Source organism: Salmo trutta, chromosome 6 (assembly GCF_901001165.1).
Source record: "Salmo trutta chromosome 6, fSalTru1.1, whole genome shotgun sequence".
Lineage (NCBI taxonomy): Eukaryota > Metazoa > Chordata > Actinopteri > Salmoniformes > Salmonidae > Salmo > Salmo trutta.
In genome coordinates, this window is record NC_042962.1 from 6,555,523 (window position 1) to 6,570,638 (window position 15,116).

The window sequence follows — 15,116 nt, forward strand, 5'->3', positions numbered from 1 at the left end:
TAAAACATACATACACGGCAAGACCTGTTCGCTACATCATTTTTTTATTCAAAACTTGCATGTGGTATGGAAACAGGTGAGGGGGCTGGGGTTAGGTGGTATGGAAACAGGTGAGGGGGCTGGGTACTGGGGTTAGGTGGTATGGAAACAGGTGAGGGGGCTGGGTACTGGGATTAGGTGGTATGGAAACAGGTCAGGGGGCTGGGTACTGGGGTTAGGTGGTATGTAAACAGGTCAGGGGGCTGGGTACCAGGGTTAGGTGGTATGGAAACAGGTGAGGGGGCTGGGTACCAGGGTTAGGTGGTATGGAAACAGGTGAGGGGGCTGGGTACCGGGGTTAGGTGGTATGGAAACAGGTGAGGGGGCTGGGTACCGGGGTTAGGTGGTATGGAAACAGGTGAGGGGGCTGGGGTTAGGTGGTATGGAAACAGGTGAGGGGGCTGGGTACCGGGGTTAGGTGGTATGGAAACAGGTGAGGGGGCTGGGTACCGGGGTTAGGTGGTATGGAAACAGGTGAGGGGGCTGGGTACCGGGGTTAGGTGGTATGGAAACAGGTAGGGGGCTGGGTACCGGGGTTAGGTGGTATGGAAACAGGTGAGGGGGCTGGGTACTGGGGTTAGGTGGTATGGAAACAGGTCAGGGGGCTGGGTACTGGGGTTAGGTGGTATGGAAACAGGTGAGGGGGCTGGGTACTGGGATTAGGTGGTATGGAAACAGGTCAGGGGGCTGGGTACCGGGGTTAGGTGGTATGGAAACAGGTGAGGGGGCTGGGTACCAGGGTTAGGTGGTATGGAAACAGGTGAGGGGGCTGGGTACCAGGGTTAGGTGGTATGGAAACAGGTGAGGGGGCTGGGTACCGGGGTTAGGTGGTATGGAAACAGGTGAGGGGGCTGGGTACCGGGGTTAGGTGGTATGGAAACAGGTGAGGGGGCTGGGGTTAGGTGGTATGGAAACAGGTGAGGGGGCTGGGTACCGGGGTTAGGTGGTATGGAAACAGGTGAGGGGGCTGGGTACCGGGGTTAGGTGGTATGGAAACAGGTGAGGGGGCTGGGTACCGGGGTTAGGTGGTATGGAAACAGGTAGGGGGCTGGGTACCGGGGTTAGGTGGTATGGAAACAGGTGAGGGGGCTGGGTACTGGGGTTAGGTGGTATGGAAACAGGTCAGGGGGCTGGGTACTGGGGTTAGGTGGTATGGAAACAGGTAGGGGGCTGGGTACCGGGGTTAGGTGGTATGGAAACAGGTAGGGGGCTGGGTACCGGGGTTAGGTGGTATGGAAACAGGTGAGGGGGCTGGGTACTGGGGTTAGGTGGTATGGAAACAGGTGAGGGGGCTGGGTACTGGGGTTAGGTGGTATGGAAACAGGTGAGGGGGCTGGGTACTGGGGTTAGGTGGTATGGAAACAGGTAGGGGGCTGGGTACCGGGGTTAGGTGGTATGGAAACAGGTGAGGGGGCTGGGTACCGGGGTTAGGTGGTATGGAAACAGGTAGGGGGCTGGGTACCAGGGTTAGGTGGTATGGAAACAGGTGAGGGGGCTGGGTACCGGGGTTAGGTGGTATGGAAACAGGTGAGGGGGTTGGGTACCGGGGTTAGGTGGTATGGAAACAGGTGAGGGGGTTGGGTACCGGGGTTAGGTGGTATGAAAACAGGTGGGGGGGCTGGGGTTAGGTGGTATGGAAACAGGTGAGGGGGCTGGGTACTGGGGTTAGGTGGTATGGAAACAGGTGAGGGGGCTGGGTACTGGGGTTAGGTGGTATGGAAACAGGTGAGGGGGCTGGGTACTGGGGTTAGGTGGTATGGAAACAGGTGAGGGGGCTGGGTAACGGGGTTAGGTGGTATGGAAACAGGTGAGGGGGTTGGGTACCAGGGTTAGGTGGTATGGAAACAGGTGAGGGGGCTGGGTACTGGGGTTAGGTGGTATGGAAACAGGTGAGGGGGCTGGGTACTGGGGTTAGGTGGTATGGAAACAGGTGAGGGGGCTGGGTACTGGGGTTAGGTGGTATGGAAACAGGTAGGGGGCTGGGTACCGGGGTTAGGTGGTATGGAAACAGGTAGAGGGCTGGGTACCGGGGTTAGGTGGTATGGAAACAGGTAGGGGGCTGGGTACCGGGGTTAGGTGGTATGGAAACAGGTAGGGGGCTGGGTACTGGGATTAGGTGGTATGGAAACAGGTAGGGGGCTGGGTACTGGGGTTAGGTGGTATGGAAACAGGTGAGGGGGCTGGGTACTGGGGTTAGGTGGTATGGAAACAGGTGAGGGGGCTGGGGTTAGGTGGTATGGAAACAGGTGAGGGGGCTGGGTACCGGGGTTAGGTGGTATGGAAACAGACGAGGGGGCTGGGGTTAGGTGGTATGGAAACAGGTGGGGGCTGGGTACTGGGGTTAGGTGGTATGGAAACAGGTGAGGGGGCTGGGTACTGGGGTTAGGTGGTATGGAAACAGGTGGGGGCTGGGTTTGGGAGTCTGGTTGCTGGGCTGGGTTGGGGGGTTTGGTTGCAGGGCTGGGTTGGGGGTTTTGGTTGCAGGGCTGGGGGGGCTTGGTTGGGGGGTTTGGTTGCAGGGCTGTGTGGGCTGGGTTGGGGGGTTTGGTTGCTGGGCTGGGGGGGCTGGGTTGGGGGGGGGGGTTGTTGGTATCCAAAATGTCTTGACTTTTTTGCTGACCCCGCCAAGTGTTTTTTTTTTTTATGTTAGCCAGGGAAGCAGTTAGCCAAGGAAGCAGGCTGGACCCACTTCAAATCCAAACTTCTGGCTGGCATCTCCAAAGTCATTCAACATGACATCAATGATGGGAACCTGATCGATCTTGGGAGTATTAATCTCCATCACAGTCTTTCCGTAGCCCTTCCTCGCCTGTAAAGAGAATGGGGGGGGAAAAAAACGAATTAACATTTTGCTTTCAGCCGTCAGACAACCTCATTGGAGATATAAAACAAGTCCAACAAAACCAATGGGGGGACATTTTACATACTTGCGAGACATTCCCAAAAGTACTTGAACTATTACAGACAGGCAGTATTGATGGGCAGCCCTTACCGCGCATCCGTCTGTGAGGGCCCTTACGTAAGGGTTGCTGTCGTAGGACATCTGCTCATCGTTGGATCCTAGGAATCGCAGTGCCTTGTCGTAGCTGTCGGTGGTCTCATCGTGCCACCCCACAGACTGGTGGCAGCTATAGGTGAAGTTCTGTCTGGCCGAGGCTGTCAGTAGTTTCAGGAAGGTCATCTGAACTTCACTTATTGTGTTACCGGCTGCGTCAACGTATGAAAACTGTTTATTGGAGGAGGGTGTGAGAAAAAAACAGAAAATAAATTGGAGGGGTCAGAAATGAAACATGGGATTGGACACAATATACTGCTTAGAAGTGTTTTACCCAAGAGTTCTTATAAAACATGAGAAAAAGCTTAGAGAGAAAAACTTCCAAAAATACTAATTCAAGGCAGAAAGGAGTTGGAGCACTCAACAAAAAAGTATTTTATTTTTAGCTCACTTTACTCCATTGTACAGGAAGTCAAGCTGACTCCTTCCTTCCTCCACTTCTGGCTCGAATTAATCCTATTGGAAACTTTTTTCTTGGTAAGCCATTCTCATGATATATGTCATTGTTGTTGAGTACCCCTCTTTTCCTTTGTTTGCTGAATCAAAGGTCCCCCCTGATACTCTTCTTCAAAAACATGCTGTCAGTATCAGTTATACAATCTCTCTCTCAGGCGATGGGCCAAACTGAGTCTCAAAGCGATAGAAAATCATATTTTCCTCCGTATCTTTAAGCCTCCTTCGTCAATCCCAGACTGTATGAAATATGAATGAGAACGGTCTGAGGGGGCTGGTGAGAGGTCTTATATTAGAGGTCTGGATTCCTTTGTGGCTAGAAACCTGGGGTCACTTCCAGAGACAATTTGATCTCTCTCTCTCTTCTATCTCAACTGCTACTTCTGAAGAGCCTCTGTACTGACAGACAGAAGGCAGAGAGGTGGCCAAGTGGGAGCCTGACAAATAATTTTAGTTTAGTATTGTGAAGAGGAGACATTTCTTTTGAGAAGAGAACAGTGGAGGATGAAAACGTGGAGTTGAGGGAAGTACTTACTATTTTACCATGCTCAAATTCACTGAACCACGACCCTGGAAGTTCTTTGGGCCATGAAGTTATTCTGACCTATGGAGCCAAACAAATGAAGCACTTCGGTACTTAGAAGAACACTTTTTCTTCCTACAATTTAAGTGCTGGTTCCTGGGATTAGGTTTAGTTTTGATCCATCAAAAGTAGTGTAATATACAGCTAGATACCCCTTCCCTCAGATCTTAACATACAGGAAAACCACTACAGTATAGTAATTCAATAAAACATTTGTATATCAGTTTGTTTCTGTTCATACAGTTTGTCTATACTGTATGTCTTGACAATTACCAATGTCAATTCAAACCCTTTAGTTCAATGCATCAATTTTTCCTTCATGCCTTTACATTACATTTCACAGAGATACAGTTTGAATGTAAATGTCAAATTCACAAGGCTATCACAAAACAAGTTAGGTTTAAATGTAAATGACCAAGCGCTGAACCCATCAAACATCACCAAACATGCATCTTGCAGTCCCATAGCCCTCACTAGCATACGAATCAAATCAAATTGTATTTGTCACATTCACCGAATACAACAGACCTTACAGTGAAATGCTTACTTACAAGCCCTTAACCAACAATGCTTTAAGAAGTTAAAAAGAAAAACGTGTTACGTAAAAAACAGATAAATAAAACAAAATAAAAGTAACAAATAATTAAAGAGCAGCAGTAAAATAACAGTAGCGAGGCTATATACAGGGGGTACTGGTACAGAGTCAATGTGGAGGCTATATACAGGGGTACTGGTACAGAGTCAATGTGGAGGCTATATACAGGGGGTACCGGTACAGAGTCAATGTGGAGGCTATATACAGGGGGTACTGGTACAGAGTCAATGTGGAGGCTATATACAGGGGGTACTGGTACAGAGTCAATGTGGAGGCTATATACAGGGGGTACTGGTACAGAGTCAATGTGGAGGCTATATACAGGGGGTACTGGTACAGAGTCAATGTGGAGGCTATATACAGGGGGTACCGGTACAGAGTCAATGTGGAGGCTATATACAGGGGGTACCGGTACAGAGTCAATGTGGAGGCTATATACAGGGGGTACTGGTACAGAGTCAATGTGGAGGCTATATACAGGGGGTACTGGTACAGAGTCAATGTGGAGGCTATATACAGGGGGTACTGGTACAGAGTCAATGTGGAGACTATATACAGGGGGTACTGGTACAGAGTCAATGTGGAGACTATATACAGGGGGTACTGGTACAGAGTCAATGTGGAGACTATATACAGGGGGTACTGGTACAGAGTCAATGTGGAGGCTATATACAGGGGGTACCGGTACAGAGTCAATGTGGAGGCTATATACAGGGGGTACCGGTACAGAGTCAATGTGGAGGCTATATACAGGGGGTACCGGTACAGAGTCAATGTGGAGGCTATATACAGGGGGTACTGGTACAGAGTCAATGTGGAGGCTATATACAGGGGGGAACTGGTACAGAGTCAATGTGGAGGCTATATACAGGGGGTACCGGTACAGAGTCAATGTGGAGGCTATATACAGGGGGTACTGGTACAGAGTCAATGTGGAGGCTATATACATGGGGGTACTGGTACAGAGTCAATGTGCGGGGGCACCGGTTAGTCGAGGTAATGTGCACATGTATGAGTGATCCTATCAGAACATTATCTAGAATTGAACAAGACTATGTCTTGACTCTATGCTTAACTTGATAGTATGAGCAGGTGTGTGTGTGTCGTCCTCTTGGAGGAAATGGACTGCCACTCACTCCGCTGAACTTCTTATCTGGGAAGATGCAGGTTTCTCCTCCAGCCGTGAAGTTACAGTGGACAGAGAACGAGTCCCCTGAACATCCCTGGTTAGGATCTATCCAGTACTCGCCTGTGGAACAAAACCCAATGACACAATAAAATACCTGAATCTGTAGTTCTCTCTAGTTCTAAGGTTCCACCAACAACTGAAAACTACAAAGTGTTACTAACTCGTTTAACTGTTCTATGGCACTTGTGTGTTTGATCATGGAAGATTACAGATTACGTACATCGTGCTAATACATGTCATGCTTAAAATAGATATAAAAATATTATGTTCATATTCATTAAATAAATAAACCTTAAAAAAAAAGGTCAAAGAATGACCTGCCATTTCTCTGTATCAAGTTTGGTAACAAAAACCTCAAAAGTTCCTCACTGAAGGCCAGTGTTAATGTTAGGTATAAACCTCCACGAGGTCTTATTCTCAGTGCTATTCAAACTCACCACTGCAATACACTCTACCTGCAAATACATCAGCATACTGTACATTCCAACGGCATTGCTACAAAATGAGCAAACAGCATTCACAGTTAACAGCCATAGCATTAGCATATTACCCATGATTCCCCCTCTCTGTGACTCACCGTTGGTGAACTCTGGGTGGGCGAGCTGCAGGTCTTTGCAGGTCCTGGCTGGGTTGTTCTGTGTGCCCATCGGGTACTTCATCCTCTCCATGTCCTGTTTGAGGTTGTTGAGTGAGCCAAAGATGTCCTCCATGCCCTCTCCGTAGTCCATCATGGTACCCGCCGCGTCCGCCTGCATGTCTGCGTGTCTGTGGTCCTTCTTGGGCGACTGGATGGGCAGTGGCTGGATCACCTCACCAGGGGGACCCTATAGAGGAAGAAAATATCCCATAGTGTCACAGCGTTTTCTACAAATAACTTCATGAATTCCAGCTAAAAACAGAAGTGAATGAATGTAAAAGTAATTCTCACAGGAGGACCAGGTGAACCGATCGTACCGGTGTCTCCCTTCTGACCAGCAGGACCCTGGAAAGACCATGGAGATTTAGACATGTTGTTAATTCTGGATTTCACAAACACTCCTTTAAAATGACTGTCACAGTACTCTCAGTTGATACAAAGAGTTGTTCAACAGAACTTACCGATGAACCCTTAGCTCCCTTAGGACCTCCAGGGCCCTGGAAGAGACAACGAAGACGGCATGATCAGTAAAGAGGAGATGACTATGTTGTATCATTACATGGACATGTTAACTATGAGACTATACTCTAAATAAAACAGAGAAAACAGGGGACAGTCTTACAGGCAGGCCAGGAGGGCCAGGGGGACCGAGAGGACCTGAAGCTCCACTGATACCCTGGGGAGAAGAGACCAGACATCAGTAAGACGACAGTGGGATGACAGCAGGACTACAGTGAGACAACAGTGGGATAAGGAGTGGTAGATTGCAAGGGAAACATTTACAACCTTTTGCAACGTTTTCATGAGCCCTGAAAAGTTGCTGGTATTTTCGATGTCTTTGTGCTATTTTGGTGAGTAATACAGCTAGATGGATGGAGACCATCTGTTTTTCAAGCATAGCATAGAGACAGATAGATGGAGACCCCCATTATTCTGTTTTTCAAGCATAGCATAGAGACAGATAGATAGAGACCCCCATTATTCTGTTTTTCAAGCATAGCATAGAGACAGATAGATGGAGACCCCCATTCTTCTGTTTTTCAAGCATAACAGAGACAGATAGAGACCCCCATTCTTCTGTTTTTCAAGCATAGCATAGAGACAGATAGATGGAGACCCCCATTGTTCTGTTTTTCAAGCATAACAGAGACATATAGATGGAGATCCCCATTCTTCTGTTTCTCAAGTCTAACATAGAGATACGGTCCCTTCGGATAGAATTCAGACCCCTTGACTTTTTACACATTTTGTTAGGTTACATCCTTATTCTATAATTGATTCAATTGTTTTTCCCCCTCATCAATCTACACACATTACCCCATATTTCTTTTTGACATTTTTGCTAATTTACAAATAAAAAACTAATATCACATTTACATAAGTCTTCAGACACTTTACTCAGTACTTTGTTGAAGCCCCTTTGGCAGTGATTACAGCCTTGAGTCTTCTTGGGTATGATGCTACGAGCTTGGCGCACTTGTATTTGGGGAGTTTCTCCCATTATTCTCTTCAGATCCTCTCAAGCTCTGTTAAGTTGGATGGGGAGTGTCGCTGCACAGCTATTTTCAGGTCTCCCCAGAGATGTTCGATCAGGTTCAAGTCCGGGCTCTGGCTGGGCCATTCAAGGACAATCAGAGACCTGTCCCGAAGCCACTCCTGCGTTGTCTTGGCTTTGTTGTCCTGTTTGAAGGTGAACCTTCGCCCCAGTCTGAGGTCCTGAGCACTCTGGAGCAGGTTTTCATCAAGGATCTCTCTGTACTTTGCTACATTCAACTTTCCCTCGATCCTGACTAGTCTCCCAGTCCCTGCCACTGAAAAACATCCCCACAGTATGATTCTGCCACCACCATGCTTCACAGTAGGAATGGTGCCAGTTTTCCTCCAGATGTGAAGCTTGGCATTCATGCCAAAGAATTCAATATTGGTTTCATCAGACCAGAAAATATTGTTTCTCATGGTCTGAGAGACAATTAGGTGCTTTTTGGCAAACTCCAAGTGGGCTGTCTTGTGTCTTTTACTGAGGAGTGGCTTCCGTCTGGCCACTCTACCATAAAGGCCTTGATTGGTGGAATGCTGCAGAGATGGTTGTCCTTCTGGTCAAGTCGAGTATTTATTTAGGAATTGTATAGACTCAATGCATAAGTCTATACAAGTGTTAGCTGCACCATATCAAGCAGATAATGTAGCATTATGAACGACTTGTTCAGTCAACAGTAGGTGGCTACAATCAGATCAATGGCATTTTATTTCCTGCTGGAAGGTAAATAGGTTGACGAATGGCAAGGTGATGAGGTCATTAATCACTTACACCGTCGCCCTTGCCTCCGTGAGAACCCTGGGGTCCAGGCAGGCCTCTGTCTCCCTTCTCTCCCTGCTCGCCAGGGGGTCCAATCAGACCGATCAGACCTGGATGACCCTGTAGGACACAAACAAACATGAGTAGTAAGGACTGAGACCATTGAGAACACACGATACTTACAGTAAAAACATTTTGAAGACGATTCCATGCCTGGCACCAGTACAACCCTGCTATAGCTGTTACACATAAAGTAAAATACAAAATCAGAACACTCATTCTACACATCTGAAATCATTTTCATAGAAATATATATATATATTTTTTTGGACTGACAAAATAGTTGCCCAGAATTTCTCTAAATGCAACTGAGGACAATATCCTCAACAACGTCTGGAAAATACGAGTCTTCAGTCCCATTGATCTCAAACATGAAAAATGGCCACACAAATAAAAATGAAGAGCTTGTGTCCTTTTAAACCAATCCCTGCCAATCCTGCTCTCAACATTTGAGGCTGGCCATAACAGCAGTGTCCTGAGCTTCATTACTGACTTTAAATTCACTGGCAGATCTGACCTTCTGCATCAAATGGAGGCAGCAATGTGGTAGGGTCCTATTCAATTCAAACTGGCTACCAGATTTCTCCAAATGTCAGTTTTAGTTTACCGCATATTTGGAGTAACTTTTAGTTTCAAACACAGTTGTGTCGAATACGTTAATTTAAATGTATTGCTCTACCGGAAATATTTAGTTTGACCTTTCTAGAAAAGCTGGTTATAGGGCTCAGATGAGTGGAGGTCCAATCCCAGCCACGCTCATGGCCATCCGTCTCCAACCCACTACAGGTTAAACTCCCAACCCCTTCTCGTAACGGAGAAATCAAATCAATAAGTGCTTTGGGAAGGGAAATTGAGGCGGGCTCACCTTTTCACCCTTGGTGCCGGGGTCACCCTTCAGACCTGGGAGACCAGGGGGTCCCTAATTATCACAGAGACAAGATGGTTAGACATCAATTACACCACCTCAGTAGAGAAAGAACAAAAGGAAAAAATACCTATAGAGAGACAATGAGATAGAGAACTAGAGAGAGAGTTATTAGAGAGAGAGAGCACTATAAAAAGAGAGGAGAGAGAGAGGAGAGGAGAGGAGAGGAGAGGAGAGGAGAGGAGAGGAGAGAGAGAGAGAGAGAGAGAAAGATTACTATAAAAAGAGAGAAAGAGAGAGAAGAGAGAAAGAGCGAAGAGAGTGAGAGACTTTCTGACTTTGTCTTTACTGAAACTTCCTCATTTCATTTAAAAAAAAACACCCCCCTTAAAATTAAAACCCCAAAATATATCCTGTACTGCATACATGTACCATACTCACCTTTCCATCTACCACATGATACAAACCAACATCACAATACCCACTCCTACAACCGTATATCCAACACATCTTCCCCAGCTATACAGACAGCCCCCCAACACACCATATCTCCTGAAACATCTTCCCCAGCTATACAGACAGCCCCCCCCAACACACCATATCTCCTGAAACATCTTCCCCACTATACAGACAGCCCCCCCAACACACCATATCTCCTGAAACATCTTCCCCAGCTATACAGACAGCCCCCCCAACACACCATATCTCCTGAAACATCTTCCCCAGCTATACAGACAGCCCCCCCAACACACCATATCTCCTGAAACATCTTCCCCAGCTATACAGACAGCCCCCCCAACACACCATATCTCCTGAAACATCTTCCCCAGCTATACAGACAGCCCCCCAACACACCATATCTCCTGAAACAGCTTCCCCAGCTATACAGACAGCCCCCCCAACACACCATATCTCCTGAAACATCTTCCCCAGCTATACTGATAGCCCCCCAACACACCATATCTCCTGAAACATCTTCCCCAGCTATACAGACAGCCCCCACGACACACCAGATCTCCTGAAACATCTCCACACTTTTTATCATTCTATAGAACTCAAACTCAAGCCTAAGGCGCGCAGAGACCATCCCATTAAACAATAATAAAGGGTCTGTTATCCCTCCAACTTTGACCCTGTTCCTCCTCGTTAGCCAAATAGCGAACTTCGCCTGAGCAAACAGAAAATTCAACAAAACACATTTGGCCTTCTCCTTATTTGAATACCTGTACCCCATAATAAACATCCCAACAGTAAAAACCTCCCCCAACCTCTCACACAGACATTCCAACAGAGACATTAGTGACATTAACCTGGTGCACACAGGAAACACATAAATCACAGTTTCTCTCATGACACAGAAAGGACACCCCTGCCCGACTCCCGGTTCAACCTGTACCAACCAGCTGTTAGTGGCCAGGGCTCCATGTAGAACCCTCCACTGGAGGTCCCCTGACCTCTTTGGTACTGGGGGTTGTAGAGCCCCCTCCATCTAAAACCTACCATACTCTCTGCCCCACATACCCCCTGCCACTGATGTGCCTTCACTCCTGTTAGGCTCCTAATGTTCCTCACCTTAACACAGAGGTTGTAGAGGGCTTTACCTCCCACCCCTTCAAACTCCCCCAGGCTCGGAGTGTTAAAATCTAACAAGTCCTCCAGACTCCCTTGCCAGTCTCCATTCTCTGCCGTCACATGCAGTGGCGGAAACATTGGTGGCCCCTCGGCCGCTCAAACACCCCCCCCCTTACCGGCTCAGACAGTGCCTCCTGGATATGCTCCAGGAATCTCTCCAGCAGCCTAAGAGATGTTATTCCTGTTTGGTGTGCCAAGACTTCTGAGGTTTTCCACCCTTCCTCTCCCAGCAGTCTCAGGTCACCCAGCCTCACCCAGGGATGAGTGGGTTGTGGAAGATAGGCTCCTTTCACACCCACAGCCCAGGCTCCACACCTCCTTCTCGTGTGGGCCTCTATACCATCTACTGCATCTTGCCTATGCCGTTCGGCCATCGCTCATTCATATATTTTTATGTACATATTCTTATTCATTCCTTTACACTTCTGTGTATAAGGTAGTTGTTGTGAAATTGTTAGGTTAGATATTACTGCACGGTCGGAACTAGAAGCACAAGCATTTCGCTACACTCGCATTAACATCTGCTAACCATGTGTATGTGACAAATCAAATTTGATTTATAAAGACAAAACCCATGTTGTTAATTTCTGCTTTTCCAACAAGCAGCCTACCCCTACACACCTCTGTGGCGGAGCACATTTTTACAGACAGACCCGGTGCAAAAAGGACTGCCACCCCTGCACTAAGATTTGTCCCATGGCTCAACACACTTGCCCCTTTCCACCAGAGCCCCCAATCAACTTCATTCAACACATCACTATGTGTCTCCTGCAGAAACAACACCTGTACTTTTTTTTGTTTTACATATTAACCCAACTCACTCCTCTTTCCCGCATCTCTGGCGCCATTTATATTGAGCGAGCCTACCAGAAGAGTCTCCATAAGAAGTGGGAGAAAAGCCAGCAAAGAAAGAGACCAATAGCAAAGCTAAAAAAAAAACCAGTGTCAGAAAGAAAATATACATCTAAATAGTGTCTGAAGGTAAACCTTTACGCACTGCTGTGACCCACTTCCTCAACCGTTTCCTGGGTGAGAGGACACCACGCCCCTCATTTTTCATAGCATGTTGTACTGATCCTACAAACTTTCTCAGATCAGAAAAAAAATGCCCCAAGATGAACTTTTTTCCCCTTGGTCTCATTCAGGAACCTTGTCAGTTCTCTCAACGTGTACTTTGACCCCTCTGCTTGACTGGCTGTCAGCTCCGGGCCTATTGAAGAGGAGTCTGAAAAAAATAACTCCTCATCCTCTTCCTCAGACTCACTTTCCTCCTCATCTCTATCTCCCATCCTGACCACCTGCCCTTCCTCTCTGGTCAGGGCATCCCCCACAGCAACAGGCAAAGGTTCCATGGTGCCTTTGACCACACCCTTTTTCCTTTTCCACTTGACACCCTCCTCCTCCCCCCTAGTCTCTTACACTTCCCCACTATACTCTCCTCATCCACTAGCATAAACTGACTAGACCCAGCATCATCTACCCACCATCTCTAGCCTGACTAGGCCGAGCCTCAGCTACCCCACCATCTCTAGCCTGACTAGGCCCAGCCTACACCACCATCCATAGCATGACTAGACCCAGCATCATCTACACCACCATCTATAGCATGACTAGACCCAGCCTCAGCTACCCCACCATCCATAGCATGACTAGACCCAGCCTCAGCTACACCACCATCCATAGCCTGACTAGGCCCAGCCTCAGCTACCCCACCATCCATAGCATGACTAGACCCAGCCTCAGCTACACCACCATCCATAGCCTGACTAGGCCCAGCCTCAGCTACCCCACCATCCATAGCATGACTAGACCCAGCCTCAGCTACACCACCATACATAGCATGACTAGACCCAGCCTCAGCTACACCACCATACATAGCCTGACTAGGCCCAGCATCATCTACACCACCATCCATAGCATGACTAGGCCCAGCATCATCTACACCACCATCTCTAGCCTGACTAGGCCCAGCCTCATCTACACCACCATCCCTGGCATGACTAGGCTCAGCCTCATCTACACCACCATCCTATGGCGTTCTGCATTAGCATCAAACAGCCCCCGTGATATGCAACTTTTCAGGGAAGTTAGAAACCAATACACACAGGCAGTTAGAAAAGCTAAGGCTAGCTTTTTCAAGCAGAAATTTGCTTCCTGCAACACAAATTCAAAAAAGTTCTGGGACATTGTAAAGTCCATGGAGAATAAGAACACCTCCTCCCAACTGCCCACTGCACTGAGGATAGGAAACTCTGTCACCACCGATAAACCCACAATAATTGATATTTTCAATAAGCATTTTTCTACGGCTGGCCATGCTTTCCACCTGGCTACCCCTACTGCAGTCAACAGCACTGCACCCCCCACAACTACTCGCCCAAGCCTTCCCCATTTCTCCTTCTCCCAAATCCATTCAGCTGATGTTCTGAAAGAGCTGCAAAATCTGGACCCCTACAAATCAGCCGGGCTAGACAATCTGGACCCTTTCTTTCTAAAATGATCTGCCGAAATTATTGCAACCCCTATTACTAGCCTTTTCAATCTCTCTTTCGTGTCGTCTGAGATTCCCATAGATCGGAAAGTAGCTGCTGTCATCCCCCTCTTCAAAGGAGGGGACACTCTTGACCCAAATTGCTATAGACCTATATCCATCCTACCCTGCCTTTCTAAGGTCTTCGAAAGCCAAGTCAACAAACAGATTACCGACCATTTCGAATCCCACCGCACCTTCTCCGCTATGCAATCTGGTTTCAGAGCTGGTCATGGGTGCATCTCAGCCACGCTCAAGGTCCTAAACGATATCGTAACCGCCATCGATAAGAAACAATACTGTGCTGCCGTTTTCATTGACCTGGCCAAAGCTTTCGACTCTGTCAATCACCACATCCTCATCGGCAGACTCAATAGCCTTGGTTTCTCTAATGATTGCATCGCCTGGTTCACCAACTACTTCTCTGATAGAGTTCAGTGTGTCAAATCGAAGGGCCTGTTGTCCGGACCTCTGGCAGTCTCTATGGGGGTGCCACAGGGTTCAATTCTTGGGCCAACTCTTTTCTCTGTATACATCAATGATGTCACTCTTGCTGCTGGTGAGTCTCTGATCCACCTCTACGCAGACGACACCATTCTGCATACTTCTGGCCCTTCTTTGGACACTGTGTTAACAACCCTCCAGACGAGCTTCAATGCCATACAACCCTCCTTCCGTTGCCTCCAACTGCTCCTAAATACAAGTAAAACTAAATGCATGCTCTTCAACCGATCGCTGCCTGCACCTGCCCGCCTGTCCTGCATCACTACTCTGGACGGTTCTGACTTAGAATATGTGGACAACTACAAATACCTAGGTGTCTGGTTAGACTGTAAACTCTCCTTCCAGACTCACATCAAACATCTCCAATCCAAAGTTATATCAAGAATTGGCTTCCTATTTCGCAACAAAGCATCCTTCACTCATGCTGCCAAACATACCCTCGTAAAACTGATCATCCTACCGATCCTCGACTTTGGCGATGTCATTTACAAAATAGCCTCCAATACCCTACTCAACAAACTGGATGCAGTCTATCACAGTGCCATCCGTTGTCTCACCAAAGCCCCATATACTACCCACCACTGAGACCTGTACGCTCTAGTTGGCTGGCCTTAGCTTCATAATCGTCGCCAAACCCACTGGCTCCAGGTCATCTACAAGACCCTGTTAGGTAAAGTC

At 47.7% G+C, this 15,116-nt stretch overlaps 1 protein-coding gene across 1 annotated transcript in view; it reads right to left on the minus strand.

Moving 5' to 3' along the window:
* Positions 1-2,699: 2,699 nt before the first annotated feature.
* Positions 2,700-15,116, minus strand: part of LOC115195250 (collagen alpha-1(XI) chain) — a 181,933-nt gene continuing 169,516 nt past the window's right edge. Inside the window, exons 53-62 of the mRNA XM_029755026.1 lie at positions 9,773-9,826; positions 8,860-8,967; positions 7,174-7,227; positions 7,013-7,048; positions 6,843-6,896; positions 6,492-6,738; positions 5,862-5,974; positions 4,083-4,151; positions 3,032-3,265; positions 2,700-2,848 (exon numbers count right to left, since the gene is read on the minus strand). Of these exons, the coding sequence (XP_029610886.1) occupies positions 2,702-2,848; positions 3,032-3,265; positions 4,083-4,151; positions 5,862-5,974; positions 6,492-6,738; positions 6,843-6,896; positions 7,013-7,048; positions 7,174-7,227; positions 8,860-8,967; positions 9,773-9,826 (1,116 nt within the window). The 3' untranslated portion in view covers positions 2,700-2,701. The remainder of the gene's footprint in view (positions 2,849-3,031; positions 3,266-4,082; positions 4,152-5,861; positions 5,975-6,491; positions 6,739-6,842; positions 6,897-7,012; positions 7,049-7,173; positions 7,228-8,859; positions 8,968-9,772; positions 9,827-15,116) is intronic.